The sequence below is a fragment of the Athene cunicularia genome (assembly GCF_003259725.1).
Source record: "Athene cunicularia isolate RWA chromosome 3 unlocalized genomic scaffold, athCun1 chr3_part1, whole genome shotgun sequence".
In the NCBI taxonomy this organism is placed as follows: Eukaryota; Metazoa; Chordata; class Aves; order Strigiformes; family Strigidae; genus Athene; species Athene cunicularia.
In genome coordinates this window covers 71,919,218-71,938,830 of record NW_020799097.1, presented here as the reverse complement: position 1 = coordinate 71,938,830, position 19,613 = coordinate 71,919,218, and the positions used below count along the sequence as shown (strand labels likewise).

At 36.7% G+C, this 19,613-nt stretch overlaps 1 protein-coding gene across 1 annotated transcript in view; it reads left to right on the top strand.

Annotated features, from left to right (window-relative positions):
- STXBP5 (syntaxin binding protein 5) overlaps positions 1-14,980 on the top strand; it is a 114,288-nt gene extending 99,308 nt beyond the window's left edge. Inside the window, exons 24-29 of the mRNA XM_026844557.1 lie at positions 1,227-1,466; positions 2,795-3,164; positions 5,696-5,861; positions 6,634-6,745; positions 8,963-9,183; positions 9,846-14,980. Of these exons, the coding sequence (XP_026700358.1) occupies positions 1,227-1,466; positions 2,795-3,164; positions 5,696-5,861; positions 6,634-6,745; positions 8,963-9,183; positions 9,846-9,887 (1,151 nt within the window). The 3' untranslated portion in view covers positions 9,888-14,980. The remainder of the gene's footprint in view (positions 1-1,226; positions 1,467-2,794; positions 3,165-5,695; positions 5,862-6,633; positions 6,746-8,962; positions 9,184-9,845) is intronic.
- The last annotated feature ends 4,633 nt before the right edge of the window (positions 14,981-19,613 follow it).

The window sequence follows — 19,613 nt, the reverse complement described above, 5'->3', positions numbered from 1 at the left end:
GTAACCTGTGTTTTACATTTGACTTAGCAGGACAACAAAAAAATTCAGCAGGACAATAATTTTTGTATCCTTCTTGGAATGAGACAAGTATCCTGAGAAGATTCACTGTTTGTGCTGAGTAGATGTCTGTATTTAGTCCATTGAAATCTAGTTTGTATGCTTTTTCAAGTGCATGTTAATGTTCCTTGTAGAAAGTTTTGCAATAATATAATTAGCATAGTGATACTTCTAGAAAGTGTGTGGTTAGATGTTGATCTTTAGATCCTAGTCCTACTTTAAAGATGGCAATCGCATCTATACCCTACCCAAAGATCAAAACTCGGAACTTAATTTTTTAAAAGGCATGATATAAATTTCATCAAACTTTTACTAGTAAAGGTTGTCTTGTGCTAAATTTTGGAATGATGAGTTAAGGAAGTAAAACATTAATTCATGAACGCACAGTTAAATTCAGACATGCTGATGTTTTAAGTGTCACCACACACACAGACAGCACGCAGCTAGAATGGAGCAGCAAGTTTACTGGTTTGTGTTTCGTTATTATTAGAATTCATTCTCTTTTAAGAGAACCTTATTTGCTAAGCAGTGAGCAAGATGTCCTGAAAAGTTTTAGTGCCATTTCTGGCACTACACTACAGTATTCAAAATTAAAGTCTTCAGCTTTGCACATCAGTGCCAGGTGGCATTTGGTAGCATTTGATGTTTCTCTTACTAAAAGTTTGGGTGTGTGTAAATAGCCTGTTACCTCCTCCATATGGTTTCCTAAAGTGGGACAACATTACTATGAGTCATTACAGGTTACATGTGCTGTCTAGAAGTCACTGCAGTTCTTAAAGTAAAATAGTTGCATCTTCATAAGATTATTAAACTGTGTTCCATGGAAGCCAGTATTTGTTAATCTGGTCAATGAACCAATTGACAGAGAGGTTTGTAATTCAGGTTTTTTTGTAGGAGTCGTCCTGTTTGATGATGAGTTATTCTCTGTCCCAAGAAGAAAGAAGTATGTTCATGACAATTACCTAATGGCAAAAAGATTGGGCACTTTGTTCAGGATACAGTGTTTAAAACTGTGCCAAAGGAAATAGGACTAAAAAAGAATACAGGACTAATAATCAATAGAATGGTAGTTGGTATATACTTCATGCTAAAGAACAAAAAAGAAAATCTGTATTCTGTTAATCCCTGCATTTTGCCATTCTTTTTAATTAGTACTGATTTATTTTCAGATGTCAAAGACAACTCTTTCAGTCGATCTCGGAGTTCTAGTGTAACTAGCATTGATAAAGAGACACGTGAGGCAATTTCAGCTCTTCATTTTTGTGAGACTTTCACAAGAAAGTCTGATACATCACCTTCCCCATGCCTGTGGGTTGGGACCACGCTGGGTACAGTGCTTGTCATTGTACTGAATTTACCCCCAGGAGGAGAGCAAAGACTTCTTCAGCCAGTAATTGTTTCTCCTAGTGGTATGTATAAAGGCTAAAGTGTACTTCGACAAAGTATTGTTGTTCTTTACAGTTGGTTTTTTTTTTAAAGAAACTCTTTTTCTTAAGTATGGATTAATGAAAAATTAATACATACTCCATTAATCTAGCTACCAAGATTAACAATCTAGATTGGTTACATCATTACTGAGTTTTGAAGTTGCAAAGTTGAAAATATGATTTCATATAATATAAAAATACTATTAAATGTATTCTTGCTGAGGTTTTCCTGCATTATGAATCAGGAACTCAAGTTTGAGGGTTGTATATTGAACAATTAGCTTTAAATATTAGTGATAAAATACTCCTTTGTATTGCTTTGAGACATCTTGTATCTTCTTTTTCTGGTACACAGCAACTAATTTTGTTGTAGTGATGTATTAATGGTTTGCTGAATGTGCTATTAGTCATAGATTTAGTTTTCCTGCTACCACTGTTACATGCAGAACATGCTGTTCTGCTCTATTTTGCTCACACAGTTGGTATCAGGACATGCAAATTGCAATGCTGTTTGATTGAAATAGTGATTAGGAATAGTGTAACCTCTAGACCATATGTGTGAATTGTGCTTATCAAGTATGGTATTGGTAGCATCATTCAGCTTTGGTAACATTTGATTGTAAAGGCAAGGCTGGAGACTAAACAGTATGTTTAATCACTGCATCTGTAGCATAAGCCTTAAGATACTGGCATGTGTATGATTTTTTTGTGTACTTAACAAATGTTCACGTTTTTACTTACATGAATAACAGTAAGAAATGTAAGAAAATAAAAAAACAGAGACAATGATTTAAACAGTGGGGAGGGAAAACTATTCCTCTTCCATTTTGTGCTAGAGAGATAGATTTAAGTGTGAACTGCAAGGAGGCAAAAAAAACCATATTTGTATTAAAGAAAAAGGAGGTTCTTGCCTTTGAGTAATAACATTTATTGTTGATTTAAGCACACTGTGTACTCAGAAGAGAATGAAATGAGTTGCATTTGTGACACTGAACTCTTTGAACAAATGTATGTTCCAGCTTGGCTCTTTTAAACATATACATTTCTGTTGAAGTTAATGGAAGAGTATGCATGCACTTTACTCTTGAAAACTGGTTTAACATTTTATTGAATGCATAAGTGCTCTTGCACCTGCTTTGTTGGTTTTTAGATAAACCTCCAAAGGTTTTGGTATATCTTTTTTACTACAGAGGCAAGCCTAAGTTCTTGTTTTCTTTTTTTTTGAGGTAGCTTCTTAAAGCAATATGTTGTGGCTTGAAACACAATTTAGGAGAACTGTTTTAGATACGTGCTCAACTTGTTTTTCCTAGGAACCATCCTGAGGCTAAAAGGGGCAATCTTGAGAATGGCTTTTCTGGATACCACCGGCTCTTTGGTCCCACCAGCACATGAACCCTGGAGAGAACACAATGTTGCTGAAGACAAAGATGAAAAAGATAAATCAAAAAAGCGACGACCTGTCTCAGTGTCCCCTTCTTCCTCTCAGGAAATCAGTGAAAACCAATATGCAGTGATATGTTCAGAAAAGCAAGCAAAAGTTATCTCACTGCCATCCCAGAACTGTATTTATAAGCAAAACATAACAGAGACTTCTTTTGTTCTTCGTGGAGACATAGTATCATTGAGTAACAGTATCTGCCTTGCATGTTTCTGTGCCAACGGACATATTATGACTTTTAGGTAAGACCTGTTTGATAGTAACTTAAATATAAAAAGAAAAAAGAATCTTCTGCTAGATAAAAAGTTTCCTTTTCCATTAGAATACAAATAAAATTAAAAAATGTACATTCACTCAGTGTTGATGAACCTCTAACACTTGGGCCTGATAATTTTGATTATGCATTCCTCTTAGTTATGCATTTAAAACATGAAAAAATTCACCACTTGAGCTCAAGCTACCCTGATTCAGCAGATAGTTCCAAACACGTGATATAGGTCTGTGAGTTGATGAAGTTTATCTCAGAGGGGAATTTACTCCCTGATGGAGAAAACTGCCTTGAGTCAGATGTTCAGCTGGTACCTGACCACGACTCTGCATATTTTTGTGCAGCTGTTTGCATCACATTCATGCCTCAAGCTTACCATCTTGTTGTGTAGCTTGCTCATGTCTTAAAGGCCTTAAACTCCGGCTATAAAGGCAAGATTAGTTGCTAGCAGTTGTAGTATATAAGTCATATAAAGTAAGGGGTTTAAGTTATGAGGTTAACTGTGTAAAAGTAATGTTTGAATATACTTGCATGTCACCTATGTAATTTTAACATGTGCTTTTTCTTTAGTATTTCCAAATGCTGTTTCATTCTGAACAGCAGTGTGTATATACCTGTACCCTTGCACCTACATTTTAGTCATGGTTAATGCCAAGATGAATGTGGAACACAGCATTGTAAAACTGTACTGGTAGAATTCCTAAAAGGTTATTTTTAAGGTTGCAAAAACAAGCTCTCAGCTTGGGAAATTCTCTAAAAATATACTTCTTCAGGAAGTTGTTAGGAAAAAAACTAAAGCTGATGCATACTACAACTAAAAATTAAGTTTTGATTGTTGTCTCTTAACTCTAGCATATATTCTAAACATCTCTACAAAATGCTGCTCACTTTGCAGGGCAAGAACTATTTTTACTCTAATTAAAACTGAACTTAGTAATGTTCAGGTACCATATATTGAAACAAATCCTGTTTTCATCAGTATTAATTCTGTTTACTAATTAACTTTGCTTAGAGGTAGGGGCTAAATTATAAATATTGAATTGTTATATTATGTAGGAAAGTTGAACTCCCAAGTCATTTCATAAGCATGATCTGCTGCTGGGAAGCAGTCTTAACGTGCTGTTTGTGTAAAGTTTTTAGAGCATTGTATCATACCCAAGATGTCCAGTACTTACCTACTGGTATAACTTTAGATAGGACTCAGTGATTCTGTTACAGATTTGTTTGATACTGTGAAAATGCTATCATGGATGTCATGCTTGTCCTATCCAATCTAATGTTTTTATGTTTTGTCTTGAAGCTGTAAGGATGTTTTGTGCTTCTATTGGTCTGAAGCAAAGCACTTCCCTGTTACTAACTCATTCTTAGGAATTTTCTTATTTTAGAGACATCCATGGCAGAAATGTCATTTCTGGGTGATCTGCTTACAAGAGAATACTGCTTTTTATTTCTTACCTGTAGAACTTGCCTCCAAAGTCATGTTACCAGTTCTTCTTCCTTTTGTTTGTTATAGATGAAGTCTCTTGCTAAAATATAATCCACAATCTGTAAAATGTAAGCTTAACATTTAGAAATCTCAGTATCATACCAAAAAAACAACCTCAACACTTGCTGTTGCAGTAACTACATCTTTCTTTTTCATTGCTTTTGGCTTCATTTTGCCACTTTATTGCTTTTTTTCATTTCTAGAAATATTACTCTTATGCAGATGGTACCTGCAGCAGAAGCTGCTTAATGTATTGTTGGTATATTTGCAGCTAAAATCTCGTGTAAATTATTTTTTTACAAAAATTTCACAGTGGATGTTGTTGAGACAACAGTTTGTCTTCGGTTCTATCAAGACATCAGGTGTTCAGTCTCTTACTTGTATGATTACTATGAGGGAGAGGGATGTTTGGTAGTAAGAGCACTGTTACAGATTGAGTGCACTGCATCTGTTCTTTAGTAGTTTGATGCAGTAAGTACTGAAGTAACATGTGCAGAATCAGAAAATACAAGGTAAGCAAACTTTGCTCTTAAATATGCAAACAAAACAGGTGGATGTAATTCATAAGACTGAGGCTACTGAAATCTGTTTCCCTTTGAAAGCACGCTCCTGTGTATTTCTAAGTGTTCTTTTAGACTTGTATTTTTAGTCAAGGAAAAATTCTTCACCTGATAGAAGAGGCAGGGTGTCTAATTGTAAACATTTGGTAGATATTTCCCAAAATACTTCGTAATTACTGAATAATGTTTTAACTTAATCTGATTTACATGCTCAGAGTATCATTGAAATGATGCTTTTGAATGCCTCTGGGATGCAGATGTTTAACTTTTGAGGTGCTACCTTGAAAATTCTCATATTTATGCTTTGAGATTTTGTAATTGCATTAAATGATACCCTCTATATATGGTACTTATGCATATGGTGAAAAGTAATGTATGACTATTTAAAAATTAATAATAATTGATCAGTAATAGACAATCCTGCTATATTTAATGGGTTTTTTGATTCTTTCTCTTAAGTTTGCCAAGTTTACGGCCATTGTTGGATGTATATTACCTGCCACTCACCAATATGCGTATAGCGAGAACGTTCTGCTTCACCAATAATGGACAAGCACTCTATCTTGTCTCACCAACTGAAATACAGAGGCTCACCTACAGTCAAGAAACATGTGAAAATCTTCAGGTAATAAATTAAAAAAGTAATTACTGTTTTGTTAGAGATGCTCTGAGGTTCTTGGTTCTAGATTCACAACGCTTACAGTAATTAAGTTTGTCATAAAGCCAAGCACTTCGTTTTTTTTTTTTTTTTTTTTTTTTTTTACTGTAGAGTCTGATTTGAGATTAATCACTTCTCCTAAATTTTACTGTTTCATCCATCCTCTTGTATTTAAAGTTTCTTTCTTAATTTCTTTTTTTGATCGATAGGCAATTTCCTTGTTTAACATGTGCAGTTAACAAAACTCCCGTGTTCAATTAATGCGGGTGGAGTTGAAGGCTGATGTAAGTGGGGAATGCTAACTCGGGATGGTTGAGAAGAATCTTAGTCATGTTTCAGCTTAGAAGTTGTATAGAATACTTGAAAGAGCAGAGATGCAGGTTGGAAGCTCTGCTTTGGTACCATGTGAAGATACGAGTGTTTGTAGATACAGTTTAAACAGAACAACATCAGGAGCGTTGCCTAAGTTGAGAAGCAAATACAGCTTGACTTGAACCTGTTTCTATGTTACTGAATTTCTTGAGTTATAAGCTTGCAACTGTCAGAACAGATGATTTGGACAGATTTCTTAATATGTTTTTATTTTTTATTTCCTAAGTCACTTTGCAAAGTCAGATGCTTATTAAAGCCTGTTCCTTTTGAAATTCAGATCCACAAAATAAATCCACAAAGTGAAAGAGTATTCCATTTATTTGTGTGTGAAATAATGTATGCCTTCTGTCTCCTCTTCAATGTAAAGGAAATGTTGGGTGAGCTCTTCACTCCTGTAGAAACACCAGAAGCACCGAACAGGGGGTTCTTCAAAGGCCTGTTTGGAGGTGGGGCACAGTCACTTGACAGAGAAGAACTATGTAAGTTTTTAGTATTTGTTATTTTTCTGCTATTTCTACCCAAGGAAGCCAGTGATACCTGAAAAATGTATTACCTGCGTTAATAGAACATCACATTTGCAAAAAGGAAAGTGAAAAAGAGAATGACAGATACTCTTTCATAGCTTTTATGTGTTGTTCAACTTCCCAACAAGATCAGAAAAACTTGGTACTGTTTTCTCACAAACACCTTTACCTCATTTATTTAGGAGTAGATTATAAAACAAATGAGAAAGCTGATCTTATTTTCATCTTCATGAAGTGTATAGTACTGACCATGACTTTCTTAATGATGTTAAACTGAAAGGGGCTGGTTCTGAAGAAGACTCTTTCTGGACAGTGAGAAAATTAAAACTGCGTTCAACTTCAGTTCATTTGATAGATTCTTTTTCCTCACTTGACTTGTGCAGAAATGCCTTAGTAATGAGAGCAAGGACAGAACTGTATGATAGTTCAATGCAGTTCTCTGTTCATAGGACAGTAAAATTCAGATTAAGCACAGCTCTTATTGCTTTATCATTTTCTCATTGTTTTTTGATTATAGCTTATTTTACTGTGATGGCATGAATCATTTTAATATATTTAAGAAAAATAATTTTCACTGAGATATTTTCTAGATGAAACATCATATTATGCAAATTTATTTGTAAGAACTGTTGCCTTTTTAACATGAAATATAGCTGTTAAAACAGACAAGGCTCCTTGGCAATCCTTTCTTTTATTATTGGTTCTTCTATCCAATAAAAATTAAATTAGTCCTTACTACTTGTGCCTGTACATTTTTAATGAATATCAGATATTTAGAGGTCACTTCCTGTGTTAAAAATACCATTTGTATTTATATATGTGTAATACTTCAAAAGGTTGGTCAAGTAATCTGTTAGAGAAGTCTGTGTGCACAGATTATATGTTTAATTAGTGTGACTGGGGCAAGGAAAAACTGCCTCTTCATGGCAACAGAAAAGCACTCTTGTAACTTTAGAGGCTTTTTCTTTACATTATGTTAAGTTTTCATGTTTTGGCTCAGATCTTCAGAAGGAAAACAGTATTGAATGGGAGAAAAAAGCCTAATGAATTGTAGCCTGAAAGTGATTTCAATGATTCAAAAGACATCTGAAAATGTCTTTTCAATAGTCATATTTACGATAAGGGTCAATCAGAATCTGTAATAAATTGTTTCTCTCTTTTATTCTTGGGAATTCACAGAAAGGTGTTTATAGTGTTGGTTAAATTCTAAATTGTTCCTCCTAGAAGCATCAAATCGAATCAGAAAATCTTGAAATATTGCAGCAAACCTTGTTAAATAAGTTAATTTTTCCTAAAGGTGAAAATAAAAAAATATTTAAACCATAATTTCATTGTTTAAAAAAGAAGTTGAAGAATATTTCATTTGACTTCAAGATCCAAAAATGTTTTGGCCTTCACTCCAAGCTTTTGTAGAGTATACAATTGAGCATGAGCTTGACATGTCCATTAAGTGTCTAGACTGAAGTAGGTGCCTTATGTCTCGTTATGAGCAAGAGAGATGTAGTCAGTGCAGTCAGTCATTGGAGTCAGGAGCTGTTCAGCTGACAATTCATGGGTGTTTACTTTAGGATGAGCTGGTTTGTTATTACTGCTGTACTGCCTTTTCATCATGATTTACGTTACATTATATTTGACAAGATTTTTACAATAATGAGAGCATAGACACCTAATCTTCAGATGTCCGCATCTAAAATTGAACTTTCATCAAAGGAAACTTTAGCTGTTGGCTGGCTATAAACAGCAGAGCACTTGCAAAACTAACCACAACTTGTATTTTTCAAAATTCTCCTGCTTTGTCTGCTGAACTCTCAGCACCTTCCATGTGAAATAAGCTATATTGTTAAAAACCATTTCACCAGCACAATTCTTTTGATGACTGTGATGCCAGCACTGTTGAGTTTTAATTTCACACTTGAGCTGTGAAAAGGCTATCATTTTACAGCCTGCCTGAAAAATTGGAAATATTTTTGAAAATCTCATTTTACTAAATAGTAACATGTAGTAACATTGAGTAGTGACTATTGTCTGTAGTTATGCCTATTATTAGGCACTCGGTGTCCATGCAAAGAAATGGTGCCTCTTTATAAAGTAGTTACATTGGTATTGGGTATTTATGTAATAATGATAGAAAACCTTACTGTTCTGTTTTTGCTTCTTTGCAAATGCCTCCAGTTGGAGAATCAGCATCTGGGAAAGCATCAAGGAGTCTTGCCCAGCATATTCCAGGGCCTGGGGGTATTGAAGGTGTCAAAGGAGCAGCATCTGGTGTAGTTGGTGAACTAGCACGAGCCCGGCTGGCACTAGATGAAAGAGGACAGAAACTAGGTGAACTAGAAGAAAAAACTGCAGCTATGCTTTACAGTGCTGATTCTTTCTCTAAACACGCTCATGAGGTGAGTCTGTTATGTGTTAAACTGAACATTAAACTGATTATCTGTGAAATAAAGGCAAATTTTGCAAGTAACTGACTTCTTCAAAGTCATGTTGGACATATCCAAAGGGAATGCAACATCGTTGATAAAGGATCTATCAGTGATTACTCCTGATGATTAAGTGTTAATGTAAACAGTTTTGTCTGTGGCACATCGATCTAGAGCATACCATCTGTGTGAGTGGTATGTAGACTTCCAAAAGTGCAGCTCAGTTCCCATTACCTAAAGAATTTGTTGCTGAATTAGATAACAAGAGCAATGCTCTGTGAGATTTCTGTGTTTCTTAAGATCAGGTTGTTGCATGCCAACCCCATGAGTCCAAGGTAATTTTTTTCCTCAGTAACTACATGGGATGGCTATTCCCTTCTGTGTTCCTGTGGATCTCCTTCCATCCCCTAAATTATTGTGCAACCTTCCCACTCCCCCCAAAAATGACTTTTTTGAGTCGAGATCAGCAGCAGTGATTAGAAAATTCATCATGCTAAACCCTCACTGTTCAACACGTTGTTGCAGTTTTGAGAAACCTTAAAGTCCCTTTTTCATGTTCCTTTGTAAGCATATAATTTGTTTGTATTGTACTTTTTGCTATGCTATAGAAACAGTAATTATTTTCTATTTTTTAGATGATGTTGAAGTACAAAGACAAGAAGTGGTACCAATTCTGATGATGCTCATCAACTACATCTGTTTAATTTTGTCCTGATGAAAAAAATCTTGGTTTTTCATTAATTTTGGCAGGACCATTGAAATTTAAAGGAGTATTCACCACTGGATACTGTTGTTTCCTAGCACAAAACACACACTGTTTTACCTCAGTCATGGCTTTAACTGAGGAGCTTTATATTTAAAAGAAACACACACAAAAAACCAAACTTGAGTGTTTCTTAGCTGTTGGTTAGCTGATAGCTGGAACAGAGAAGGTAACTAGAACATGTGGAAAAGAGGGTAAAGGGAAAATGTAGTGTGAGGTGGGCAGGGGCAATGCAGGGTCAATCCTGTGTTAATATTTCATATGCCAAAAGTTTTTGTGCTACTGTAATTGCTGCCAGTGTTATACCCTCCTGTGAGGAGAGGCAATAAATCAGGGGTCCAAGAGCTGGAATAAAGTTGTTTGTCTTGCTGGACAGTAGCTGACTTACACTTACCCTCTCTAGGACTTACTATATTTACCATTAACGTTGAAGAAGAGTTGAAGTTTGCTGTCACTTCTTTCATCAGAAAACCTGGAAGCTTGGAAGATTTCTTGTTGAAAATTGTATACATAGTTGACCTGTGCATAGTCTTTTCTTGGGCCCCTGATCTAGTATTCTTGTATTCACATCATATTCTGTGAAGTGCAAAACAAGAGAATGCACAATTTTTGCATTAAAAAAGTCAAGTGAATAATATGACTGGAATGTGTCATACTGGGAGTTTTCATTTGTGTTATGGCTGTACAATGTGAAATGTGGTAACATCTTCATTGTGGTAAGAATATTTAAACATCGGTTAAATATTTTTTTTTTTGCCAAAAATAGTTACTGGTTCAGTTTGTATAACATTTAGAATTGGCTGTGGGTTCTATTCATGCTGTGAATTTTCATAAATGTTTAACAGAATGTATCTTTACAGCCATTAATCAAAATAGCTGAGATAGTTTTACTTAAGTTCTAGTTGCCCCTTTAGTCCTTTACTATGAAATTGGATAATCTTGGACTCAGGTTTTCAAACAGTTTCACACTCCATGGAGGTGCTGATGCATGAATAATGGCAAGCATCTAATAGTTAATAATTGTCAGTATACTGTTTAGCAAATTTCTAATCCTGCTAGTAGAACTATTTAACAAGTATGTATCTCAGCCCCACCCAGCACTTAAGGCAGTTGGCCTAAAGTTTGGGTTTAGTATTAAAGCAGTATTTTCAATGTGGGCAGTGGTAAGTGTCCACTAAAAAACTTCAAGAATGAGTGAAATAATGTTCAGTTTGGGTGAGGTAAATAATATAGTTGAGCTAACTTGTTAACAGCTGCTACACTAAAGTTGTAACAGTGGAAATGACCAGAGCTCCTTTTAAAAGAGAGGATTCCTTAAAATAGATGTTGGCATTTCAAAAATTCATTGACTTTTTTCTTCAACACAGTTCCTGACAGGTTTTGTTTTACAAAAGGAAGTACTTAGAAGCTAATAAGTCTACATTGTCTGAAATTAATCATTTGGGTTTGCTTCTCCAAGCATCACATTCTGTGTGGGTTTTTTCACACACTTTCTGAATGTTCCCAAAGCAAAACCTTGGTTATATTTGTATTTAAAATGATGTTGCGGGTACATAGATAAGGCAACCTTACAAAACACTTAAAGGATGCAAAATATTGAAGTTAATGATGGCTCTTAATTCATTTTTCAGATGAGAGGCAAATATGTTTGGGCTTGGTAGCAGAAATTGATAAATTTTCTGATTTTATGTATAATAACATTTAATTAAAAAAGACAAGGGAATTCTGTTGCCAGTACGAGGGAATGCCATACCATGTCCACTGTTCAAAGAGCTTAACAAATGAGAATGTGACAATTTGAACAACCAGCATTATGATTTCTTGATGGCCCTGTCCCATACATACTGAGGAATTGTTAACACCAGTTACTTAACTCAGCTTGCCACTCAGTTTTTGCCTCTGCATCTTAATTTCATTTTTAGTGTCCAATTAATGCATATTTAAATTAACACCATTTTGTTAAAAATCCAGATTAGAAGAAAACTAGAGAAACTCCTTTTTTTTTTAATAAAATATCCTAGCTGACACTTGTCCCCTTCCTTATCTCATGTTTATAAATTCAGATGACTGATTATTATTTGACCTGGTGAAGATGAACTGTATTTCAGGGCAACAAAATCCTGGAAAATTAGTCTGGTCAGGCTCTGGGCAAGAGGATGGCAAAGTACTTTGCAGCAGGTCATGGTATTGGTGCACTGGAAGATGACCTTGGCATGAAAGGAAAGCATACTTAACTTTCTCATCAAGAAACGTTTGACAACCACCAGCAAGCAAAAAAAAATAATTAAAAAAAAGGCAATGAGAGACCATCTGTCAGTGCAAAGAAGAGTAGCAGCTTATTGGGTATTATAGAATTTCAGAGTTGAATCCTTTTTTTGTTGCATATGTTCAGAGCATGCTTCTAGATTGGATAACTAATGAAATGATTGCTCATGAGATCAATATACAAATGGTTCTTGGTCAATAAAAGGGGCTATGTACAATTTTAGTCTAAAACGTTCTTTTCCTTCTCTGCGGAAGGAAGTTGATCGTACACGCATCATTGCATCTCATTCTGCTATTGGTGGTGCACCTTTTGTACAGCAAAGTATATTGAAATTCTTGGGGGGAAGCACCCCTGTTTTTTTCGCTAGCATTTTAGTTATGTGAAACTTTCTTCGAGTGTCTGAAAAACTATGAAATACAATTGAGCTATTACTTTTTTATTTTTTTTGATGGAAGTGTAAGAAACTGCTGCTACCTATCTGTTTATATGTAGTGTGTCTCATTAGAAACTGTAAACTGAAGAAGCTTTTCTTCACCTTAGTCCTGCCAAACTAACTTTTGAATGTTGATGTGTGTACATATGCGTGCATTCCAAGTAAGTCTGAAAGTGTTACACCACAGGCATCTCCAATGATTTGCTCTTCAGCAAACAGTCAGCTATAAAATACAGTAATATATAGCTGTGTTCCTTGTCTGTCTTTATGCAAAGGTTTTTGCCTGAGGTGATACTTGCATGGTAGGTGATGCTGGAAAGCTACATCCAAAGGAGGATTTTTGGAAGCAAGATAATTTCCTTTTTTTTCCTTTTTGTTTTCTTTTTCTCCTTTTTTTTTTTTGTTTTTTTGTTTAGGGTTTGGGGGTTTGGGGTGTTTTTTTTTTGCTTAATTAATGGCACTGATCTTACCTGAACTTTTAAACTTGAATTTTTCCTGCACTTTAATTCAATCATAGTATTTTATTCCTTTTTGTTGTTTTTTCCTGCATTTGTGCAGTTCAGGTTCATTATTTGTATATAAACACACACGTTCAATAAAGACTTCAGAACAGATTACTTTCAGGCACATTTGCTGATTATGTGACTATCATTTAGAATGTGTGTTTTCTTAGAAAAATATGTATATACAAGTATATACAATATAGAATCTAATGGAAGGCACGTATCCTGTGTCAGCATTCAGTTTATAAATTTCTGCAACACTTTCAGATTTGTTACTAGATAATACAATAAAATCTGTTATATTTATACATACTGCTTAAGAATATACTTTTAGTTTTAAATAATTTTTATATGTACACTTCTACCTTTAATTTTAAAAAGACTTACGTTCAATTTTTAAGTCAAAGTACTTAAAGTATGTATATTATCCATAGAAGAAGTTGTTTTAAGCTTATGAATACATTCATATCTCATATGGAGATGATACAGTTACTAAGCAATGAAAACAAATAGCCCATTTTGCTTTGCGGAAAATAATCATACTTATTTTTACCTCCCATTTTGAACATTCTTAAACAATCCCCTAAGTATGGAGAGGGAAGATAATGCATTCAGAAAATTAACCTAATATAAAAGTTTTCTCAACAGCTGCAGTCTGTGGCTGACTAGTTTTCTATGACTTTATTTCTTTAGGTATATACATGAAAGATTTTTTTTCAGCTCTCTTGGCCTTTTAAAATTCCCCAAAACTGAAGTGAGGTTTGTCCAGTAGATATTTTCTTTGAATAATGTATGAATCTTGATTACACATCAGCTCTTTACATGTAAATCAGGGGTTTATTTTGTATACTGAACATGTGTTGTAAAACTTACAGCCTGTGGCTGAAGTGCCCTCTTCTTTCTCATCATGATTTAACATACCTGGGCAGGCAGCGATAGCAGCTGAAGTGTGGGGGGGGGAAGGAGTGCAGTGCCTTGCCTCCCTCTCCGAGTTGCAGGGTAGTTGTTGGTAGAACCTTTTCTCACTCTAGCCAATTTCCTGTATAATTTAGGTTTGGGGTTTTTTGGGGTGGATGTTGATAGCTTTGCTACTACCACAAAATTGTCAGTACTTTGTAGACAGAAATTAATGATATTTAGGGGGAGAAAGTAAGTAAAATAGAAAAAAAAAGATGTGTAGTGTAGGCAAATCAGCTAACCCAATTTTATTTGAGTTTTCATTCAAAGGCTAAGTTAAGCTGGGCCAATTTCTTATGCATGTTATAAAGATGTGCTGTATGTCATCTACTTTATTACTGTTTCAAGTCAGATGAGTGTACTGTGTTTCTGGGTTCTTTTAGACTTTATAAAATTTAGGCTTAAAGATATGGACGTTCATTTTTAAAAATTAAAAGGAAGGACAAACGGAACAATCAAATGAAAGGTGTCAATCAGTATTCCTTTTAGTTTTCCATGTAAAGCGCCTAGTTTAAGTCCTACAGCTGTAGGTTACTCTGACACTTGTGTTTCTTTTTATTAGTATCTAAGTTATATATTACCAGGCAAATAATAACTAGAAGTTAAACTGTTTCAGTTGAAAACATGTAAGGAGTTGTATGTGGATTACCACCACCATTCAGTAATAGATGATGCAAAAGGAGAGGGGTGGGAACATGTTTTAAATATTCCCTTTTAAAAAAGAATTGTAAATAAGCAGTACTGTGTTATTTTAGACCTGAGCTCTGCTATCTGTAGTGGTTAGAACTAGGAAAACATGCTGCTTTCTAGTTATGCTACTGTTTCATTGTACCAGCACCATGGGGGAAGAATAAAAAAACATCAGTAAATTTTTCTAACATTGCCCACTTGTGGGTAAGCATGCTTGATGTGTGGCAGTTCTCGTTTATGTATATCTTAGTGTGTACATGTGTGTTTTCTTTTTTCTTTTTGTTCATTGCAACTTATTCTTCAGTTAAGTCTTGCTGAGCCCCACTAGCTCTTCTGAGGGTGATTACTGGAATATGCATTTAGGTAGGGTTGCAAATTCATCTGTCTACAAATATAGTTTCATATGAACTGCAAACTGTACTGTTACAAACACAACTATGTTAGATTGCATAGAGTTATTTTACTTACATGTACTTGAACTGAACTATGTCATCATAACAAAGTTAAAAAATTAAGTATGGAATATTTTTGTAAATAAAAATACCTGTGCAGCTGGTATTTTAAATTTAAAATGTATTATACATTAATGTTTCAGAAAAAATGTTCATATATGTGTATATGAATGTGTCATTATGCTGAAGGGCTCTTGATTGGGCAAAATAAACTATTCAAATCTCTCCTGAAATGAGTAGAGCTTACTCCTTTTCTTCCTAACGTGTCTTTTTCCTGCTGGCTGGAGCATGCAGTGACTCCTTGCCGCAAGAGAGGCTGTTTTATTTTGCTTAAGTTTTCATGAGATGTGCTTTGTAACGGAGTGGTGTGTGCTTGAAGTACTAGCAGCAGGGCTGACAGTGGGTAGCGCCTAAGGAGCACAGAAGGGAAAATGGTTTGTCTGTGGTGATGATGCCAAGCAAGTCTACAAGCATTCTGAAACGCACATCTTGATAGTGACGATGTGAAGTCCTCTTACCCTCTTAAGCTATCAGAAGAGTTCAGGTTTTCATTTTACAGATTCAGTAAAGCAAAGTACTTTCTGTAGCTGCATTTTGATGGTGTTCATTACTTAAATTCTGTTTCATTAAATCTGGGGTGCATGGGGAGAAGCAGCTGACTTTTTGGTTTTTTTCTTTGCCATATTTGCAGCACAGCTGATGTATTTCTTTGGTTGAGGCTCAGCTTTGCCACAGTCCAATTTCTAGTTTTCAGTCTATTAAATTTTCTGTCTTCTGCTGTTGTGGGGGGGAAAAAAAAAAAACCACCTCTTTGTAGACGTGCTCTACGTGATGCAGAAATACTAAATCTGAAGAGAGGCTGGGGCAGTAATTCGAAGTTTCTGCACTTCAGTGAAATTTTTGGAATCTCATGATGTCAAATAGTAAAATATTTCAGTGTTGGTTGGTTTAATATGTGATTGTTGTAGCAATGATGCAGTTTCATCTGTGGGCAAAGTCTGCTGGTTCCAGAATTCTCCTGCCTTCCTAGGTTGTTTTTTTTTCTCTTAATATCTGATAGTTACAAATTCTGAACTTAAAGCTCTGCAGCACATGGAGTTATAAATAGGATGATGCAAGTTTTAAATAGTATGATGCACAGGAATAAAAAATTGTTTTAACTTCAGTTAAATTGAGAGTATTTGGAGCTATCACACTGCTTCTAGCTGCTTCCTAGCTCTGATAATCTCTGCCATCACCAGTAGCACGACAAGAATAGCTCCTTCCCTGTGGGGACTGGGGGGCTGCATGTAGCATCAGTGGACTGACAGGAGGAGGGGATTGTCAAAACTGCAGTTGCAAAGTGAAGCACTTTGATTTAGTGAAAGCCAGGATTTGATGAGACCTACATAAAACTTGGTCGCTTTGCACATCATGTACTATGAAAGTTCCTGTGCCAACATTCTGTAAATTAAATGCATCTGAGACCTACAGACACACGGTGGTATGCTCATTAGTACTAACTATGCCACACTCCAAGAGTTTTCTTTATCCAAATTCTTTATTGGGGATGCCAGGCCAGCTCTGCCAGGGTGGAGGCTGGGAAGCCCCATTAAGGACATGGTAGTAGGTAACTGAGGTCCAGGGGACTATAAATTGGGCAGTGCTCAGGACTGAGTACAGATGCAGGGGCCAGGCTTGTATCTCAGCTTTTGTAGGCAATCTTTTCATCCAGGCTGGGCCACGGAACCAGCTCCTCCTTGTCGCTCACTGGCCTGTGGGTGCTCAGTATCACCATAGCCCTGATCTCGCCCGCTCTCTCTTCCTGCCCTGGTGCACTTGGGCTGTTCCCTTGGCTGTGGGTTGGCCCAGCAAGAGGCACTGGCTGTTTCCTCTCCCTTAGGAGAGAAGGTAGCAGCCTTGCTAGAGGCATCCGAGTCTGGCCTAAGGAAATAGGATGTTGTCCCTCACAGTCTTGCACTGAAATAAACCCATGAGAGCAGAATGTCAGCAAACATGCTTCCCACCTTCTAGTTTGCTGGCTGATTTTCCAAAATGTGTAATTAATGCTCCCTTAGTGTAAGGGCTTGGGGGCTTGCATATGTAACTCATTATAGTAGCAGAGTTCTGCTCAGTTGCTGTAGCAAACAGTTTTCTGTATTTTTTAGCCACAGGAGACAGCCCGGGCTGAGGCTTGTGCACAGGCTGCTCGGAAGGGAGGGAGCTGTACACTGTGGCAGGCTGAGACCTGTGAAGCATTTTTTAGCCTCAAACACTCATTTAGAGCTGTTTGACTCCAAAACTACTCAGAAGGGTTGATGGAGGACTGTAGCAAAGCCACAGTCAAGAAAAAACAAAGAAGATTGATGTGTTTTGGAGCAGATAACGGTGTTTCTGCGTCTTGCTGCAGTCACAGTGTGAGCAGGGCTTCAGAGAAAGTTGATCATTTGAAGGGGTTTGCAATCAAAATGTCAGACTATGCTTATGTTTTGATAAGTTTACCAACTTCTCTGCCTAATTAACCAGGCATAATGAGAAATTTTATGTAACTGTGACCTGTGGTGCAAGAAACTCCTGGGAAGAATAATGCGGAATACAGTCTCTTGGTAGGAGTGAAAAAAAAACAAATTCAGGCTGATACCTCCTTATTCTCTTGTCACCCACAAGTCTCTTATCACCACCTCCATAAGTACCTTTCATCTGAATGTCAGAGTATGACCTACCAACTATGAAGCTTTTTCTTCTGGGATCTCAAAGCACACAGCACAGTGGGCCAGGCCCTCATGAGGCTTCTCTTCGTTACGGTTACTGTCTTTAGACTGAGTATGCACATGCCTGTCATTCAAATGTGTATCACAACTTAATTCATACAAGGAAGGACTGAGGTTTTTTTAAATCCATCTGCTATGAAAGGGTTAGTCAAAACTCAGTAAAAAAAGGACTAATCAAGGTCATTGTAACAGATTTTTACTTTAATATGCTCAAACTCAGTCAGTTCTAGCTGTGAACTTAGGAGGCCCCTACTGCCTGTTTTGTCTTTAAGCACAGCAGTTTCTGACTGGGTTTTAGTTTCCAGCATCTCTTCAAAGAAATCTTTGAAGCACCTGGGAAGATAGAAATACATTCTTTTATTCTTAAACTCCTCTGTAAAACTTGGGTTTTACACATTTTTAAATGTAATTTGTTGCTGGAGCAGGATCTGTGGAAGTTGCATTGGACCCCTCTAGAACTTTCTGTTGGTTATAAAAGGGCAGTAGTTGGTTTGGTTCTAAACGTATAACACACAACTGCTTGTTGTTGTTAGGATACTTCTGGAAGCAGCTGCTTGCTCTCCAGTAGTCCAGTCATGCTGCATGCACCAATTTCAGCAAGTAGCTTGTGGGCTGCAGTCACCAGTGCAAACTTTCTCTTCCTGTAGGCAAAGGAGAACTGAAAAATATCTAAAGTTGCTACCTAGGAGAATCTGATGCCAGTATTACAATTTGAATTTAGCAGATTACACCCTAAGAGACAACCAAAAATCTTTCCCTGTGCACTCTGCAGGGCACAGTGCAACACCTCCAGCCTCATATATTGTCAGAACTGGGAGTGTTGCATCCAAGGCCTTTCGCTATTTCATTGTATTTCAATACTGGGAATGTGAATGCCTGTCAGTCTGAAGTGGAGGTATGTTTACTGAGGGCTTTAATACAGAGCCTCAAGCAAAGAATAGATGTGGTCTTCCAAAATGTAAACAATGACAGGGATCAGCCATGTATCGCATCCTAGAGTGCCACGTTCAAACCTGAAAACTCTGCTCCTTGAGCTTTAACCTGGAGAAAAGACAGGGCTGATGTGAATAATGGATGTTTGTCATAGTCCTTCATCAGACTGAGAGCAAGCAATAACCTGAGATTTCTCCTGCAGTTGTTGAAAGGAATTTCTTTACATTTACAGAATCACAGAATCATCTAGGTTGGAAAGGACCCTGGAGATCATCTAGTCCAACCATTCGCCTAGCACAGTTCCCACCTACAGCATATTCTTAAGCTCTAAATCGACCCTACTCTTGAACACCTCCAGGGATGGGGACTCCACCACCTCCCTGGGCAGCTCATTCCAACACCTGACAACCCCTTCTGGAAAGAAATGCTTCCTAATATCCAGTCTAAACCTTCCCTGGCACAACTTGAGGCCATTCCCTCTTGTCCTGTCACTTGTTACTTGGTTAAAGAGACTCATCCCCAGCTCTCTGCAACCTCCTTTCAGGGAGCTGTAGAGGGTGATGAGCTCTCCCCTCAGTCTCCTCTTCTCCAGACTAAAGACCCCCAGTTCCCTCAGCCGCTCCCCGTACGACCTGTGCTCCAGACCCTGCACCAGC